General features: G+C 44.8%; 1 protein-coding gene across 1 annotated transcript; it reads left to right on the top strand.

The window, feature by feature from the left end:
- The first annotated feature begins 1,563 nt into the window (after positions 1-1,563).
- On the top strand, positions 1,564-11,291 carry LOC115585942 (uncharacterized). Its single transcript, XM_030424615.1, has 5 exons — positions 1,564-2,501; positions 6,030-6,206; positions 7,636-7,845; positions 9,580-9,793; positions 10,156-11,291. Exons 1-5 carry the CDS (start codon positions 2,016-2,018, stop codon positions 10,332-10,334), a joined length of 1,266 nt encoding a protein of 421 aa, XP_030280475.1. The 5' UTR covers positions 1,564-2,015; the 3' UTR covers positions 10,335-11,291.
- Positions 11,292-16,666: the final 5,375 nt, after the last annotated feature.

The raw sequence follows: 16,666 nt of genomic DNA, 5'->3' as shown, positions 1-16,666 counted from the left end.
AAGAGGGGAGGGAGAGGTCTGCGTAAACTACTTGTCCATCACAGTGCAGAAATAAGTTGAATAAAACAAAGAGCGGCGTCACTGCATCATCATCGTCTCTGTTGTACTGCTCTCATTGCTCCATTACAAACCATTTACAGCAGCAGCAGCAGCAGCAGCAGCAGCACCGCATGAATGCAGCTTTTCATATAAATTGGACCTAGACCTCTGAGGAGCCATCACCATGGTGAAGTGTGGTCGTCGCCACTGCTTCTTTTAGCCGAGAGAGGACAGGTGGACTTCTTAACACCACACACACACACACACACACACACACACACACACACACACACACACACATCAAAACGAGACACGATTTAGGGAATAACCCTTTCCAAAATTTGAAAAAAGGCCCAAATATCTGTCTGCTTTATGTGACACCTGTCACAGCAAAAGAGAAAAAGAAAACTGTGCATACAGTACACACTGTATATTGTATAAGGACACATACATGCATAATGAAATACATATACTGTATATGTGATATGTGTTTAATATTTACATATATACTATATACATTTGTATGTGTGTTCATTTATCTCTTTCATGATCTATTTTTTTTTCTATTAAAGGGTAACTCCACCCTAATCAATCAAGTAGTTTCAATCATTTTGTGGCTCTAGAGGAGACTGCATGCAATCTTATAAATTGCTTCCAGTGATGTCTAGTTACATTATGGGTAATGTAGTCTCCTGTTGTTTTTTTTATAAAGCAGGCCACCAGTCTAGCATTGCTCTCCTACAACACTGCTGGAATCATTTTGGACAGTTCATAAACAAACCATCAAAATGCAACACAGCAAAACCAGAGATGTCCCCTGTTTTAATCCACTCATTCCTCTTAATTTCCCAAACATGTGGCCTACATTACCCATGATGCATCTTAGCCACTGAGATTTCATGCAGCTTCCACAAAAACACTTCATACTACTTTCTTTCCTGTATGCAGCAGCACTCCCCAAGACCTGTAGACACACTTCCATGTGTAAAATTGGTGGAGCTACATCCTTTCCTGTTGTTAATTCCGTGTTTTATCATAATAATTGTAGTTGTGCAAAATGACTGAATTGAATTATAAGGAAAAGGAAACAAAAGTCAGGCTTGAAACCACATCAGATAGGGATTGTGATCAACATGGCACACAGGGGTTCCAGAGAGATGAGAGAGGATGTGCAGCGGGAGCGTTTTCTCCTTTCACCCTCAGCATCAAATCAGATTGGTCAGCCTCTGCTTTTCACAGCAGGAGTCCTCTTGTTCCCAGGAGGGGGACGTTATTGTCGGAAAAATAACAGGAGATGTCTTCACAGTTTGTAATCAGTGCTTTGGGATTATATGGCAGGCTCGCTGTGCTGTTGTCCTTGGATATGTGGGAGAGAGAGAGAGGCAGAGAGATGGAATCGACCTCTCTTGTTTTAGCAACAGTAAATCAATAGTTTCTCAGAGTAAAACCAAAGCACATTGTCCAGGCCCTGCAGATTGCTGCTACGCATCTATTGGATTTTATGAAAAAAAAGGGGGGGGGGGGGGGGGCTGAATCGCATGCCGACGGTGAGGTTTCTGTTGACTTGATGAAGTCCTGGCACTTTGGGGAAATATGGCAGATTTAAACCTTTACGCGCGGACTGCTGCTACATTAAACTGCTCCCTTTGTGCTGACGCTCCTCGGACACGCACACCTCCACTTCAGGCTGGAGAGAGAGAGAGAGAGAGAGAGAGAGAGAGAGAGAGAGTCCAGCGTGCTGCAACAACTCAACTCGCAGCTGACGGGGCGGAGAGGAGCGGAGAGGGCGCATGTGGCACGTCGCAGCTGGTTTGGCTTGTGTGCATGGATGTAAAACAGCCATCCTCTCTCTCTCTCTCTCTTTCTCTCTCTCTCTCTCTCTCAGCGGATGCACAGATGATGACAGGACGCCGGGCTAATTAACGAGGAAGGAGAGAGCTTGCTGGCACCCATCACGGTGTCACTCTGCCGGCGGTATGGACGGGCTGCAGGCGGAAAACGCCGGAGTTGGCGACATCGGGCAGGACGCGGAGGAGAGGTACCGCGCTCTCGCCTATGACACCGCGCTGAGCACCCTGCTGGCGGTGGTCGTGTACGTGGCGGTGAAAGTGAGCCTGGACGGCATCAGGCAGTGGCGGGCCAGGATCTCGGTGCTCATCGTGGGTTCGGGACCCGTGGGGCTGACGGCCGCGCTGGTCGCTGTCCGCTCCGGTAAGGTGCTGAAGCTGACCGTGCTGGACGAGAGGTACCGGACCGCCCTGCTCTGCCGGCCCCAGCAGATCGCGCTGGATCCCCGCAGCGTGAAGTTTCTGCTGGGACTCGGCGTGGACTTTGACAACATGGAGGGCTGCTGGCACGACGAGCATTTCTTCACCAGGATAGGGGTGTTCCAGGAGTACCTGCTGAGCATCCTGGAGCAGAAGAAACAGAAGGTGGATGTCAAGGTGCAGCTGGGGACCAAGGTAGAGCCTCAGTCATCTCACGGTCTGTGTGTAATGTGTCAACTTGGCTGTAAATCCTGTTACACAACTTCAGAATGCATCATTAATACATAGAGAGCACAGATCTGGAACTAATGTGGGACTCTGTAGGGGGGAGAGGGGGAGAGATAGAGAGAGAGAGACTCATCTTGTAATGACTGTGCCTTCATAGTCTGTCAAAACCTGATCCCCCCTAAGTGGCAGCGGTCAAAGAGAAGAGGCTGGTGTGTGCCTCCACTTCAGCAGGGGTCTGATAGCTATCAGCAGTGATGGTGACAGAGATGTCTGTTCCTAAATCAGGAGCCCTCAGTCTCCTCAGGCTCCCAAGCGAACCCGACCCGAGCTGTCTCACACTGTAGCTCACTTCATCCTTGTCTGACATTTAAAGAGGCTTTGTTGGCTGATCTCAACATGAGACAGTTTACCCTCCCTGAAACACACAGAACATTTTTTTTTCCTCCCTTCTCCCCTCACCAAGCTGACTTTCTGGATACATGGGTTTTGCTCATTTACACCACACGTACTGCACAAACACCCTCCCTAAGCTTCTCCCCGCACAGCATTGTATAATGTCAGGCTGAAAGCGCGCTCATCAGTTGAAATAACCTGTTATGTAAGCTGACCTCAAACCCTGAGGAGAATCCTCGCCGCAGCTTGTAGGCCAGTGGAAAGCAAAAGGCGGAATTATAGTAAACAAAACCCAAATCCATCAAATTACGCCTTCCAAAATAAAAATGGATTTTAAAATGTAATCCTATTTATTTCCAAAATGGTTTAATTACAGATTTCTGCAGGGGATTTTGCCAAGTCACGTGCCTATTAAATCAAATGTTACCGTGTGATCTGGAGCCCGATTTCACAACACAACATCAAAAACACAATCTGTGATCGACGCATCAGGATAAAGTCAAACATGTAATCCCTGTTTTATTAAAAAGTTCATGTTTATTTTTACAGGCCTCGCTGTTGGCTTCACGAGGGCAATAACATCAGAGAACACCCCCCCAGTCTGACCTCAGCTTAGGGACAAAGAAATAACCCACTAACACAAAAAACCTCGGAGGAGTTTCTCAGAGAGAAAGTGCTCAACGTGGGCAAACCCTGATTAAATGTTCAGTGAATATTTGTGTCATGGCTGTGAGCCAGGGACAAGACTTCAGTGCTGCTCTGCTGAGGTTGAGCCACATCCTCACTGCGTGGATGTTGTGACTTTGCTTTTTATTACACTGTGATGTTTCTGTCCTTAGCGCCCATCATCGGGACCGAGCAAAGATATCTCAGCTCTCTCTCCCTTTCTGTGTTGCTGTGGCCAGCAGCTTCTTCCCTCCTCAGCTCCAGAGTCATTCCTGTTAGCTGCCGCTGTCCTCGCTGCTACCCAGTGACTCACCAAAACTTTGTAAGACAGAAGACAAGGTCAAGAATGTCTTCGATCACAACAAACTTCAGTTTCGTTTAGAGTAACTGCCAAGTGTGCACATTTCCTCTTGATTAGATAGGACATTGTGTTTGATGTATTCTTTTACTCTCCTTGCCTGTCAGTGCTTCAAAGGCCTGAGAATGCAAAATAGTCTTACACATTACCTGTTCTCTGTGGCCTGAATGGATTAATAGGTGCTGAGCAATTACAGCTCCTGTGAGGCCCTTTCATTCCCCCTGTCAGCCTGTCAGTCTCCGTCCTGCTCCAGCTCCTCATCTGCAAAGTCAAGTGTCTGGTGTTTTACAGAGGAGGCAGCGATGCAAACACAGGCATAATAATAAATCTCCGTGAGAGACCCACTGCTGCCAAGAAAAGCTCAACCTCTGGAGCCCTTGTTAATGGCGAGTGTGGGTTTATTACAATACAACGCACCTGAATCTTAGATTAATAGGCAGTGATAGCAGGATAAATCTAATCCTTAGGGAACTTTGGAATTTTTAGCAGAAAAAGGTACATAGAATCAAATAAAGATGAAGAATAGTTATTGTTTTTAAGCATCTTTAAATATTGATTGACAAAAACTTAACTTAAAGCGAAACTCTCACCAAAAAGCAACCAAGGCTTTATTTGTGATTGAATATGAGTCAAACCTTCGTGAAAATGCATAATTACGAAGAAAGAGGCACTTTTAAGATTTACCGTAGTTTTGTTTTCGGGCAAGCTTTTCAATGAAGTGCAGGGGCACTCTGACGCTACTTTGAAAACACTAAGAAGGCTCGACACAACATGAAACTTTGCTCGTAGTATCACCAGGGTCTCTACACATGAACACAAGCATTGAGAACATTGTTTGTGTACACAGAGTTTACTAAAAAGAAGGTTTTTGGACAACTCACGTTGGCAGTAGCCACCGTCATGGCAGACAAAAAGTGTTGATCCCCGAGTGCGACCTAACAGGTAGGAGGTCCACCATTACTCTCCTGCCTGTTAGGTCGCTCTTGGGGATCCTGGTGATGCTACCTTTTCAAACATGAAAAAACAATTGGGAAGATTTTTCCCACCAAAAATGCTTTCTTCTAAAACCTGAAAATGAAAATTCTTCAGATTTCTTTCCTTTTCTTTTCTGAAAATTGTGAACCTTGGTTTCGGGCATGAAAAAAAATGTAGGAGAATTTTCCCCGAAAGATATTTTTTCTCACTCTGTTTCAACCATGAAAAAAATCCCAGTGAAAATGTTTTCTCTTGAAAAAAAATATTGTTAAATATGTGTTCTTTTGAAAACATTCTGGCAAATTTTTAAAAATTCTTTTCGTGTCCAAAATCACTCACTACTCCCTATATAGTGCACTACACAGTGACTACACCTTTTTGTAGTGTGTCCAAGTGTCTAGTGGGAAATATTATACCCTATATAGTAGATTCATAAGTATCATAAGTATCCCACAATGCATCATGAAAAGTGGTGTACAACTGATTGTCTCTAACCAAGCAAAATTTACCATCATGCATTGTGCTTGGGATGAACGCATGGAGGTTTCAATTCACGTTTCACCTGCGCAAGAGTAGTGACGTCATCAACGGCGGAGTAGTGTCCGAAAGTGTGTAAAACTTTTGATGTTTTACAAGTAAACCTTTATCTTAGACAAGTACTTAAACGTATTACGAGTTTGATAATGATGCCTCTATTATCACCTGCATAAGCAAACAAGACCATCAGCAAGAAGGTATCATGTCTATACAATTATTATAGTCATTCTTAGTGCTTGGACAAGTCATAAAATTGCACCCATTTTTTATGACAGAGTGCTGAGGATGAATTGAATAGTGTCACAGCCTCGGGGACGAAGCTGCTCTGTTTAGTTTGGTGGGGCAGGACGGCACTAAAACAAAGTTTACATTCTAGGTTCTGTATCGTAGGCAAGTGGACGTGTTTCAGTTTCTTGAAGACACTTCACCTCTCACCAAAGAGGCGTCTTCAGTTCTAACCAACTGGAGGGGAGTTGCAGTTAGTTAGAACTAAAGACGCCTATATATAAACACTAATTTACACATTTTTTTGTCTTGTTTTTTGTTTTTATCTCTTGTTGTTTCAGTTTACGGAGGAATACCTGCGGCGGATCCCACAGAATAACTGGCCGCGTGTGATCGTGGTGGCTGACGGGTCGTGTGGCGACTCCTGCTCGGTGCTGGGCATCAGCTCTGACTACACTGTGGAGTCCTGCCATGCCTATGGAGCTAACGCTACTATAGAGAGACTAGACCAGAGACAGGTCAGGACACACACGCACACACACACACACACACAAGCTGTATATGCATCCATGTACATGCACACACACTAATGGATGCATTCACTCAAGTGCACTCACTGAGGCAATAACCTGCAGGCTGGTGTTTGTGTAAAGACTGCAGGCAGTAGAAACAGGATATTGCAGGTTATTACACTGAAGGCGACTTTATTTGGCCACATAAAGCTGATTTGAGCAAACAGTGATGTGCACCTGCCAATAGCAGCCGAACACAATGTCTGACTCTCGTATAAACCGCCAGTTGTCAGCAGACTGTTGGATCTCTGCCTTATTTTGATTTGCATATCGAGTTTGATAAGAGCAGCTGTTGTGCGGATGCAGGCAGGTGATGGTGATGATAAAGCTTGTGATTCATCGCGCCCCCATGGCCATTACCGTCCCCCCCCCCGGCAGGTGAATATGATTTAGGATATTAAAACATCAGCCGCATGTTCCTCACATAATACACCAAAGGTCACTTGGCATTATATAAGCAGATGGTTGGTTCGGTGATGACTCAGTGGTTGTTTCCACCGAGGCCCGCAAAAGACTGAAAAAGGCAGTAATCACTTCTAAAAATGTGCCCACAATTATGTTGACTCTGCACATGAAGTTGACGGAAATTAAGAAATGTGATATTTGGAACACGGAGTACTGCCGAAACAAACAAACATCACATCCTTGCTGGGCTCTTTCACCAGACATTAGCCTCGATCAGGACCAACTATTGATGATTATTTTGTTTAAACAGACAGATTTGTGGTTGCCTTTTTTGGCGATCTGCGGTGACAATCGTCTCACAAGAGTGGGAGAAACAAAAAAACAGGTCGAGGTGAAAAGCTTCCTGGGTATTATGAACTAAGACACACACAGTCTCTCTGGCTATTTTATGCCAACATTACCATTCATGTCACGTTCTCTCCAGCGGCCGTGTGGCTGCCTTTTATTGGCCTCTTTTCTCCCTGGCTGTTTCCTGTAGTGATTGAATTTACCTCCCAGGATATGACCTGCTCTGCCCTGCCGCCACCTTCCTTCCCCATCCAGTCACTGGCGCTCTGTTCCCGCGCTATCTCCCCTGCCTGCAGTAACTGCTGTCTGATTCCCCCGCGGCTGGTTTATGTCATTGAAAAGAAAATTGATCAATCCTGGCTAGAGGGGGGAAACGCGGAGCAGTCAGTGCCAGATTGAACCACTGAATAAAAATCAAGCTGCTCTCAAACGCAGCTCAAGTGACGACAGCCACACAGGCGGAGATGGTGTATCGGTCATGTTCTGTGTCATTTCACCACATATCCATCACGTATTCAAAGATTTAGACTCACTGTTATGATGTCAAATATAACACTAGCCCTCTCGCTGGTCTTTGCAATTTTTTTATTACATCTGGAATGATTTGATCCTTTCTCGTCAGGTACCCACTCCTGAGATCCGTGCCCACAGCCTCTTCTTCGACCTGTCCGCTTACGGAGTGGAGGCCCTCCGAGAGCACCGAAACCACGCGTCCAAACCCGGCTTCCACCTGAAGATCTACGGCACCTTCAGGAACCGCTACATGGCCCTGGCCTGCCCCGCCTCCGACACCAAGATGGTCCGCTTCCTCAGGCACACGGCCAACTCCTCTGTGAGCCCCTTCTGATCAAACCTTTTCCACAGCTTTGCATCCCGCCCGCGGCTGTATTTCCATGTTAAAACAACAGAAGGACAGATAATGACGGTGCCGCCTCGCCTAACAACAAAGCCATCTCTTTTCATTCAACAAAACGTCCTCAAAGTGCACCACCGTGGCAGTCCATTAGTGACCGTTTTCTGAGAGTGTAGTGTATGTTTGCTTTGGTGCATGTGTGTGTGTGTGTGTTTAAAAACTTAAGTATGTAGGTGTCTGAGCCAAAGAGAGCATGAGATGAAGAAATGGGAGAGAGGGGGAGGAGAGAGCAGACCTCAACAGTGTGTGTGTGTGTGTGTGTGTGTGTAGAGGCCATCTGCACCCTGCTGTTACACATCAGTGAATAAATGGAGGGCAGGATTTTTTTTTTCCTCCGGCTGTGGGTGCAGCCACAGTACGACCGCTGGTTTTATTTACACTCCAGGTTTCCACGTCGAGCACTGCCCCCTCGTCCCTGCGCAGCCTGCAGCCGTAGCATGTAGCGTGGCACACACAGGTATGTAGCAGCAAGTCCATCCTTGGAGCGCTTGTTGCTATGTGGGTGGCCATTCAGATGCACTGTTACTTGGTAACAGATGACTGTGCAAGTATGGGTCGAAGAAGAGCAGAGAGGAGCAGAGAGAGTGAGCGACAGTGGCAGGCAGAGAGAGAGACTTGTCACTCAATACCTACAATTACTGTAGGATCGATGAGGAGGCACACAGCAGCACATTTTATTTCTTCTGCTCTGCATCGACATAAAATGATGGTGCTCTTTTATGAGTCACTCTAGATGGAGAAAGGTGCAGCCGTTTGAGCACAGATGGAAAAAACGACGCAACAAGGCCCGCTACTTTAGAAGTGTGTCTCTGTTCTGACCCACAGAACAAAGTCTGAGTAAGGGCTATACAACTAATGTTTATTTTTATTACTTAATTGTCAGTGGATTTTTTTTTTTTTTTTTTTTTTAAACCTATTGTCGTTTCGCCTTTGAAATACAAAAAAAAGCCGAATGAAATAACCATCACAGTTTCTAAGAGCAAGAAATGAAATCTTTTGTCCTTTTTGTATCAAAAGAAAAGGAGAAAAAACTTAATCAGTCAATGCTTTTCTTTTCTCAGATGCCCGCATTGATGTACAATAAATCTCATGTATCTTTATGCACCATAAAAGGGGCATAAAAAGAGATGAAGCACTCAAGAACCTGCTTAGAGTCACATCCTTTGGTCTGTTGTGGAAAATCCTCACAAAGCCTTTCACGAAGGAAAGCACGGCCCAGCAGCATTACACAAATTAGACAAATCGTCGTCAGGCTTGTGGAGGCAACCGAGAGAGTGAGAGAGAGGGGGAAGGTCTCGTTTTTCACATCACGTTACAATCCGCTCACATATGGCCAATAAAAAAGTGATTAATACGTGTAATTGGCTTAGAAACTGTTCCATAGAGCCTCTTTGAATTATTGCAGGTGTCAGTATTCTCTGTATTTCATGGGAGACTTCACCACCGATCACCCAAAACTGTGTTGCCTCTAGCTACAGTTCACTTGTGGCACACGATCAAAAGCAATGAAACTGCAAAGTGTTGAGCGGAGCATTCTTACATGTAACTGTGTTCGTCAGCCAGACAACTTACAACAAGATGAGGTTAAAAATAGGTGAACTTGTCCTTAAATGGTGAGAAACATCTCACATCCGTGTCTGTGTTTCCGCACAGATCATGAAGAACATCTTCCACCAGTCCTTTAACGCCTACAAGACAGACATAGAGCCTCGTCTCAGCGACCCCACGCTCCACCACATGCAGTGCAGCCGCCGCCTCTTCGAGATCCAGTTGTCCCACAGACGCATCAGCGCCGCCTACATAGAGGGGGACAACGTGGCGGTCACTGTGGAGGGGGAGGCAGCGCGCGTCCTCAACTTCGACACAGGTACACATGTGTATAAAACACCCTGTGATTGCTTTTCAAGCTGAGGGCAGGAGGAGATATTTGATGTGCCATCTTTCCTGTCCTCGCTGAAGGTGAGACATAACATCAGCGCTCTATTAGCAGAACAAGAAGAGAGAAGATGAGGATAAATTATATTTAATGTGTGTGTTGATGGGTGTGTGACTCAGTACTGCACCCCGTGGCCCAGAGTGAAGCTCCTCTGGTTTGTCTCTATGTTTCCTCTTGTTCTCTCTCTTATGACTTCAAGACAAATCTAACATGTTTTGTACATTAATGAAAAAGGTTTTTATTTGATGCACATAACGTGTCAGTGCTTCATGTTTCCCCCCTGTCCTCTCCAGGTTGCGGGGTGAATCTAGGCATGCGTGGCCTGGAGTCAATGGGGACCTTCATTTACCGGACGGCCACCGCCGTGGACCAGAACGATATTCTGGAGGCGCTGTCAGCCAAGATGCAGCACTCCAGACAGGTGGCTGAGACCTTCAAGCAGACAGGCCTGGCCGAATCAATGTATGAATGAAACAGAGGGACGGCCTTGTGAATGCATAATGCCACCTAGTGGATTGTTTGTGTTTACGGCGAATGTTTACAGTGAATCATGAATGTGATGCTGGAGTTGGACCCCTGATGGTCATGTACTGAGGGGAGCTGAACTGAGCATGAGCTTTGAACAGATGGATAATGGATGTAAACATGTGACCATAAAGCTTTGTGACACACATGGACTGGATGCACTACACATTCAGCGCAAGGCATTTGAAGATGTTCCGGCTTTCAGGTTTGCAGGACTTGTTAATGCAGCTCGCTGTTGCAGGAAGAGATCTATAATCTCTTACAGCTGCAACGAAACAAAACACGGCGACTGCTAATGCACTGCACTTTGGATTAAGATTCCTCCGAGCAGTGTGAGAATGTGGCAGGAGTATTCGGATTAAGTGAAAGCTCTGTGACCTTTAACATTTTCATCATCATCGACTTGATTTTCTAGAAAAAAATCTGGTCGATTGTGCATTCTGGACGTCACATCAGCGGTGCCGGAGGAGACGAGGCTGTGCCGTGGCGCCGTCCGCTAGAAATGTATAAAACTGTTATCGTCAGTGGTCCAACAGAGGATGAAGAGAGGAGGCAGCTGCTCCAAAGTGTTATCATCAAGCCTTTTTGTCTTTGTGTTTGTTTGACAATGTGGTGATAATTGCGCTGATGACGTTCTGAAGTAATCGCTAGATTGGCCAATTTTTTGTGTGCTGCCTTGTGAATCAAGATGTTTTTTTGGCATATTTAAAAATAAATGTAAGGCACTGCAGCTGGATTATGGGCCAAGTGTCGCATTAGAAGTTCAGCTTGCTTTGCTGGTGTCACACCAGGAGTCAAGTATCGTGTCTAAAGGTTTATTATTTCAGATTGAAGGGTCAAAGACGCTGATGATGTCCTGCTTCTGTTAAAGTGCCAATAAAGGAGGTGATTTGTCAGTGATGTGGATCGTCTCTACATGAAACCTTTTTTTACTTGTTGTGCAATTCAGTGAAAGAACAAAAGCAACATACATGCAGATGGTAGTCAGGACTCTTACAAGAAAAGAAATGTATTTATATCATTGAATTAACTTGTATGTGTGCATAAGTGCCTGATATATATCATATGATTGAGGACAATGTTTTCATTTATTAAACTTTAAGTCTAATTTAAGATAAAATGATGACATCCTTCAAAAGAGGACTGATCTGTTCTGTTCCATCAGTTTCTAATCGCTCTGGATCTTTGTTCAGATCCTGCTCCTCTGACATTTTTAGAAGCTGCTGTGTGAAACATTTATCAGTGAGCTGTCCTCTGTGCAGACAGTCCACTGCTGTTTCCACACTGGCTGTAATGAGGCAGTGCTGCCCTCTGGTGGTGAAGCCTGTCTGTTGCATCTTCTTATTCTTAAACTTGAACCTTTAAAGCGAAACTCTCACCAAAAAGCAACCGAGGCTTTATTTGGGATTGAATATGAGTCAAACCTTAGTGTAAAAGCATAATTATGACGAAAGAGGCACTTTTAAGATTTACAGTGGTTTCGGTTTTGAGAGCTAGGGGCACGACACGCTAGCATAAAAATCATTATTTTTAGAACACTAAGAAGGCTCGACACAACATGAAACTTTGCTCGTAGCATCACCAGGGTCTCTACACATGAACAAGAGCATTGAGAACATTGTTTGTGTACACAGAGTTTATGAAAAAGAAGGTTTTTGAACTACTCACTTAGCTGCTGCACCTCCTGCGCATCACCGTCATGGCAGACAAAAAGTGTCGATCCCCGAGTGCGACCTGACAGGCACGCTTGAGGAGTGGTTCACCATTACTCTCCTGCCTGTAAGGTCGCACTCGGGGATCGACACTTTTTGCCTGCCATGACGGCGACGCGCAGGAGGTGCAGCAGCTAACGTGAGTAGCTCAAAAACCTTCTTTTTCATAAACTAGCGATTTTGATGCTAGCGTATCATGCCCCTAGCTCTCCCGTTCAAAACTAACGTGCCCAAAACCGATACTACGGTGAATCTTAAAAGTGCCTCTTTCGTCGTAATTATGCTTTTACACGAAGGTTTGACTCATATTCAATCCAAAATAAAGCCTTGGTTGCTTTTTGGCGAGAGTTTCGCTTTAACCTCGCAGTCCTGTTTTTGTCAGTAGGATGATTCATCCAGTATTAAAAGTATAAAAGCAGTTGACCCCTCAAAGATGTCAAAGAGACACAGTGTCTCTCTCTAGTAAGTATTTTGAAGAATTTTCTAGAAAGAACAGTTAAGAATTGTCTTTTCATTTTCTTTCCAGCGTGTCTCTACCTTTCCTCTCCTCTGCTTTTACATTATAAAATGCTTTATAAAGTCTTCAACGTGTTATGAAACTACCACTGTTAGAAATATTAATTATATTAGCACAGATTTATAATATTTATTGGTCTGGAACTCAAATATAACTGATATCAGGCTGACAAACAATAGCAAGCAAACTTTTCTAAGATTAGAGATTGTGGGATTAAAAACTGGACACTGTGATCATCACATTTCAGCGACGCTGTTATTTTCTACCATCCTTGATTTTGCAGGGTGACAGATTGTTTCCATCTCATTCATGTTATGGCATGAAGAGTTTTAAAGCCTATTTCTTCAAACAAAAACCTCCATGAAACAACCCGTTCATTTTCAGGGGGGTTCAGTGATAAATGCCTAAAGGGGACATTATGGTATTTTTAAACATGAGTGATATATTTACATGTTTTTGGTTAATGATTCATGATTTAACAGCTGGCTGTAAAATAATCTTTAGAGCAACTCTAACCATCAAAGTTACATTAAAAGTGCTTGTGTTGAGCCAGTGACAGGCTGAGATTGTTATTCTACATGTCTGACAATATAGATAAACATTTGATATGTTAATATGGGGCCCAGGTTTAAAATCAGCAAAATTCCTCTTTAATACATCAAATATTGTCTTTCTCATCATCATTAACACATTGTTTCTCATCACACAGTAATAATCAATAATAAATCTACAAATAAAAACCAGCTCAAAATAGAACTGCATACAAACAAAACATTTTCTGTATTTGTTTTTATGTAGTCCTTCAGTAAACTGTATGTCTGCTTCCTTCACTGTGACTGTTCATAACACAGCGACATACAAACACACTGCTGTGATCTCCAGGACAAGAGCGCTGATACAGGGTTCATTCACAAGGTGTCATCTGAGGCCAGAGACTGAATCAGCTTCAACTCCCAACTGAGCTGATGATCAAAACCAGCACAGAAAGACAATCCCTCAATTAAAAATTCCCCATAACAAGATACTAAAATGTCATGTTACATTATCTGAATAAATACTCTTTTTCATCTCAACAGAAATTAAATCATTTCACTGCCTCATGACACCAATTCTATTTCCTACAGAATTTTCTAGAAGGCCGTGAGACAGCCCAGAATAAACAGATATCCCTGGATGAGTTTCAAGATTGAACATTTTTTGAATGCTAAATTAAACACGATATTTTCACAGTGTGATAAACACAGTGCTAAGTCTTGAGCTGCAGACAATAAAGGTGAGAGACGGTGACCTGCTGAGATCTATTAAACTGCTCCGTGCCAACCCGTCCCACCCTCCGGCCCCGCAGACAACCTGAGGCTCTGCCTCCACAAGCCGTTTGCTCTGTCTAATTAAAAACATTCATCCTCGAGCTGTGCCCTCCAAGGTCAATAGTCTGGACCTCTGAACCGGCCCCTGCTGTAACACAAGGCCTTTCATTAGATTAAACACAATAATGAGAAAATCTTTTATCTTTGCATATAATTAAAGCTGGGATGAAGGACAACTCAATCAATAATGTGGAATGACAAGTTCGTAAATGAGTTAGAGCTGCCAATGGGGGCTTGGCTGCGATCAATGACTAATGTTAAGCAGAGAGTGGATGGGTTGTGGTCGCAGCGACGGGCATGTGTCGGGCCAAACGGCAATATCTGATGCTGTGGGCATAAAGTGGGATTCAGGTGGATTACTCTTCAACCTGTGTGTGAGTGTGTGTGAGTGTAACCTCTTCTGTCTAATAAAATCCACTTGCAAAGAATTTTCATATGTCTGCCACTGACCATGAGGTGCGTTTTACACCTTTTTGAGATGAGTCAAATTTTGCCAAATTGCCACACATGCAATTTAAGAGTAAAGCCAGCGTGGATTGTCTTGTGGTCTCGTTTCAGCGGCATCATGCAGCCACAGGAGGGCAGTGTTGTCCTATGAAATATCCTCTTATGTCTCCTTGACTTCTGCGGAGCGGAAAGGCAAAACTGGAAGAGGAGCAGGAAGGATTGTAGATGGGACGGATGTCTGGCTGCTGTGTCCTTTTTAAACAACGGTATTATAAATGCACTTACTTTGATAAAAGCAGATATGTGACGGAATTTCGCTCTGAGATAATCTGTCACACTGAATGCAGCTGGCACGATGCAGGAAATCCATTCATCCTCTGACCTCTGCTCCTCAAATTTTCATATAAAATCAACTGAACAGTTCAAAATAACTCAGAGTTTTCCCGTCTTCCCCTCCGTGACATACAGAGCAGCAAAAAAAAGAAGAAGAAGAAAGTGGTTTTCACGCCTCTCTTCTGGCCCGTGTGAGTTTGTGTTTGAGGAGATGGGAAAGGATGTGAGCACGAGCTCGTATTGACAAGCCTTCAGCTGCTGTCTGACACACAGACAGGAAGTCACTGTCACATGACTGAGATATCGGCACCTTGTCCGATTGCACAGAGGGCCTCTTATGTATGCTGCCAGCACAAATACAGGCCGAGTCATTCATATACACAGAGAGAGAGAAAGAGGATGAGAGGATGAGAACAAAGCCGGAAAAAAACAGGAAATGTTGAGGCGTTTTTGTGGCGAGTTTCAGCGATGTTAGCGTCTTTGTGTTTGTACACATGAAACCAGGCGAGGAGGATCCTCCCGCTGGATCTCCACCTGACTTTGTCGAACAATTATCAGTTCTCCTATCCGTTCACTTCCTATCTGTCCCATCATACTCACGCCCAATTTCCCTAAACTGTCACAGCTAATAATTGGCCCTCTCTGTCAGGAAGGAAATCAGGCCCGCTGTTCTAACTAAAACACACATCCCTCACCCCTCCCTTTATCCTTCCTTCTCCCCCTTTCCCCTCTCCCTCTCTTCTTTACCGTCTCCATCCCCCCTGCTCCCCTAATCCAGTGGAAATCTACTCTCCAGATAGAACACAGCCACCTCCTCCTCCTTCTCCTCCTCCATCTCCTCCTCTTCCTCCCCCTAGCCGGTGTGTGAGTGTGTGTGTGTGTGTGTGTGTGTGTGTGTGTGTGTGTTGGGGGGGTATACGCTGTGTGACAGTGGTAGCCTCGGGGCCAGGTTGCCGTTGACAGGGACGAGGGTCTCTGATTTGAGGAGAGCAGTCACACCAGCGACTGCAGCTGCCTCCTCGAGTGACACCTCCCTGTTAGTGGGGGAGATGTGGACACGTGTGTCAGTGTGTGTGTGTGTGTGTGTGTGTGTGTGTGTGTGTGTGTGTGTGTGTGTCAGCAGTGTTGATGGACTGACTGGCTGCCTACAGTGCTCAGGACAAACAGGGAAACTTTCCCTGATGAGCTGACAGGCCCTCACGTTGAACACCTAACATGGCTGCGGCTGGCGGTCGGACAAAGTGCAGAAGAGGTGACGGCAAGAAAGAAGAACGGAAAACAGAAGCCAGGCAGGTCAGGAAAGTTAAAAACTGGGTGGAAAGAGGAAAGAGGAAGCTCAACCAGCACCCAGTCCTGACGCGTGGCGCTCGTGTCTGTGTGGGTTTGTGCGTCCGCGTGTGTCTCCAGACTCCAGGCTGCGTAGATCACCATTCCACCTTATCTAATTTCATTAATGTGATCCCCTGTCCATCCCCTGACGGCTTAATAGCCATTATTTGTGGGTCCCTTCAAATAAAGGCCCAGTAGTAAATTGCAGTCTGTGGAAATCGAGATATAAACGCCACCCTGCATTACTGTATAATATCTTTGCCTTTAATTAACTGAAAGCCATGCTGACATTTATTGGATTGCAAGTTACTTGTTAATGGCAATAAATTGCGAAACAAAAAAAAGAATCATTGCTTATTTTACATCAATAATTTGTGGACCTTTTGCTAATGATTATTCATTACTCGCCTATGGGGACTGTCGTGTTTGGTGAGCTAAAGTGAATGAAGAATGTAAAGATTTAAGTGGGCAGCATCTACTTAGTGTTACGGCGTGGGTGCCGTGCATTAAACGCCTCGCTCTGTTGCCGTCCCTTCACCCCGTCTCCTGCATCTGCTTTTGGTGAAGAATGTGC

This window comes from Sparus aurata, chromosome 8 (genome assembly GCF_900880675.1).
Source record: "Sparus aurata chromosome 8, fSpaAur1.1, whole genome shotgun sequence".
Lineage (NCBI taxonomy): Eukaryota > Metazoa > Chordata > Actinopteri > Spariformes > Sparidae > Sparus > Sparus aurata.
Note: the sequence above shows the minus strand (reverse complement) of the source record. Positions and strands in the feature narration are given on the sequence as shown.

Bases quoted from the DNA above. Each gene is read 5' to 3' on its own strand.
- LOC115585942 (XM_030424615.1), top strand. From the start codon at position 2,016: ATGGACGGGCTGCAGGCGGAAAACGCCGGAGTTGGCGACATCGGGCAG. The intron at 7,846-9,579 runs GTGAGCCCCTTC...GTTTCCGCACAG, and splicing joins GGCACACGGCCAACTCCTCT to ATCATGAAGAACATCTTCCA. The intron at 9,794-10,155 runs GTACACATGTGT...TGTCCTCTCCAG, and splicing joins CGTCCTCAACTTCGACACAG to GTTGCGGGGTGAATCTAGGC.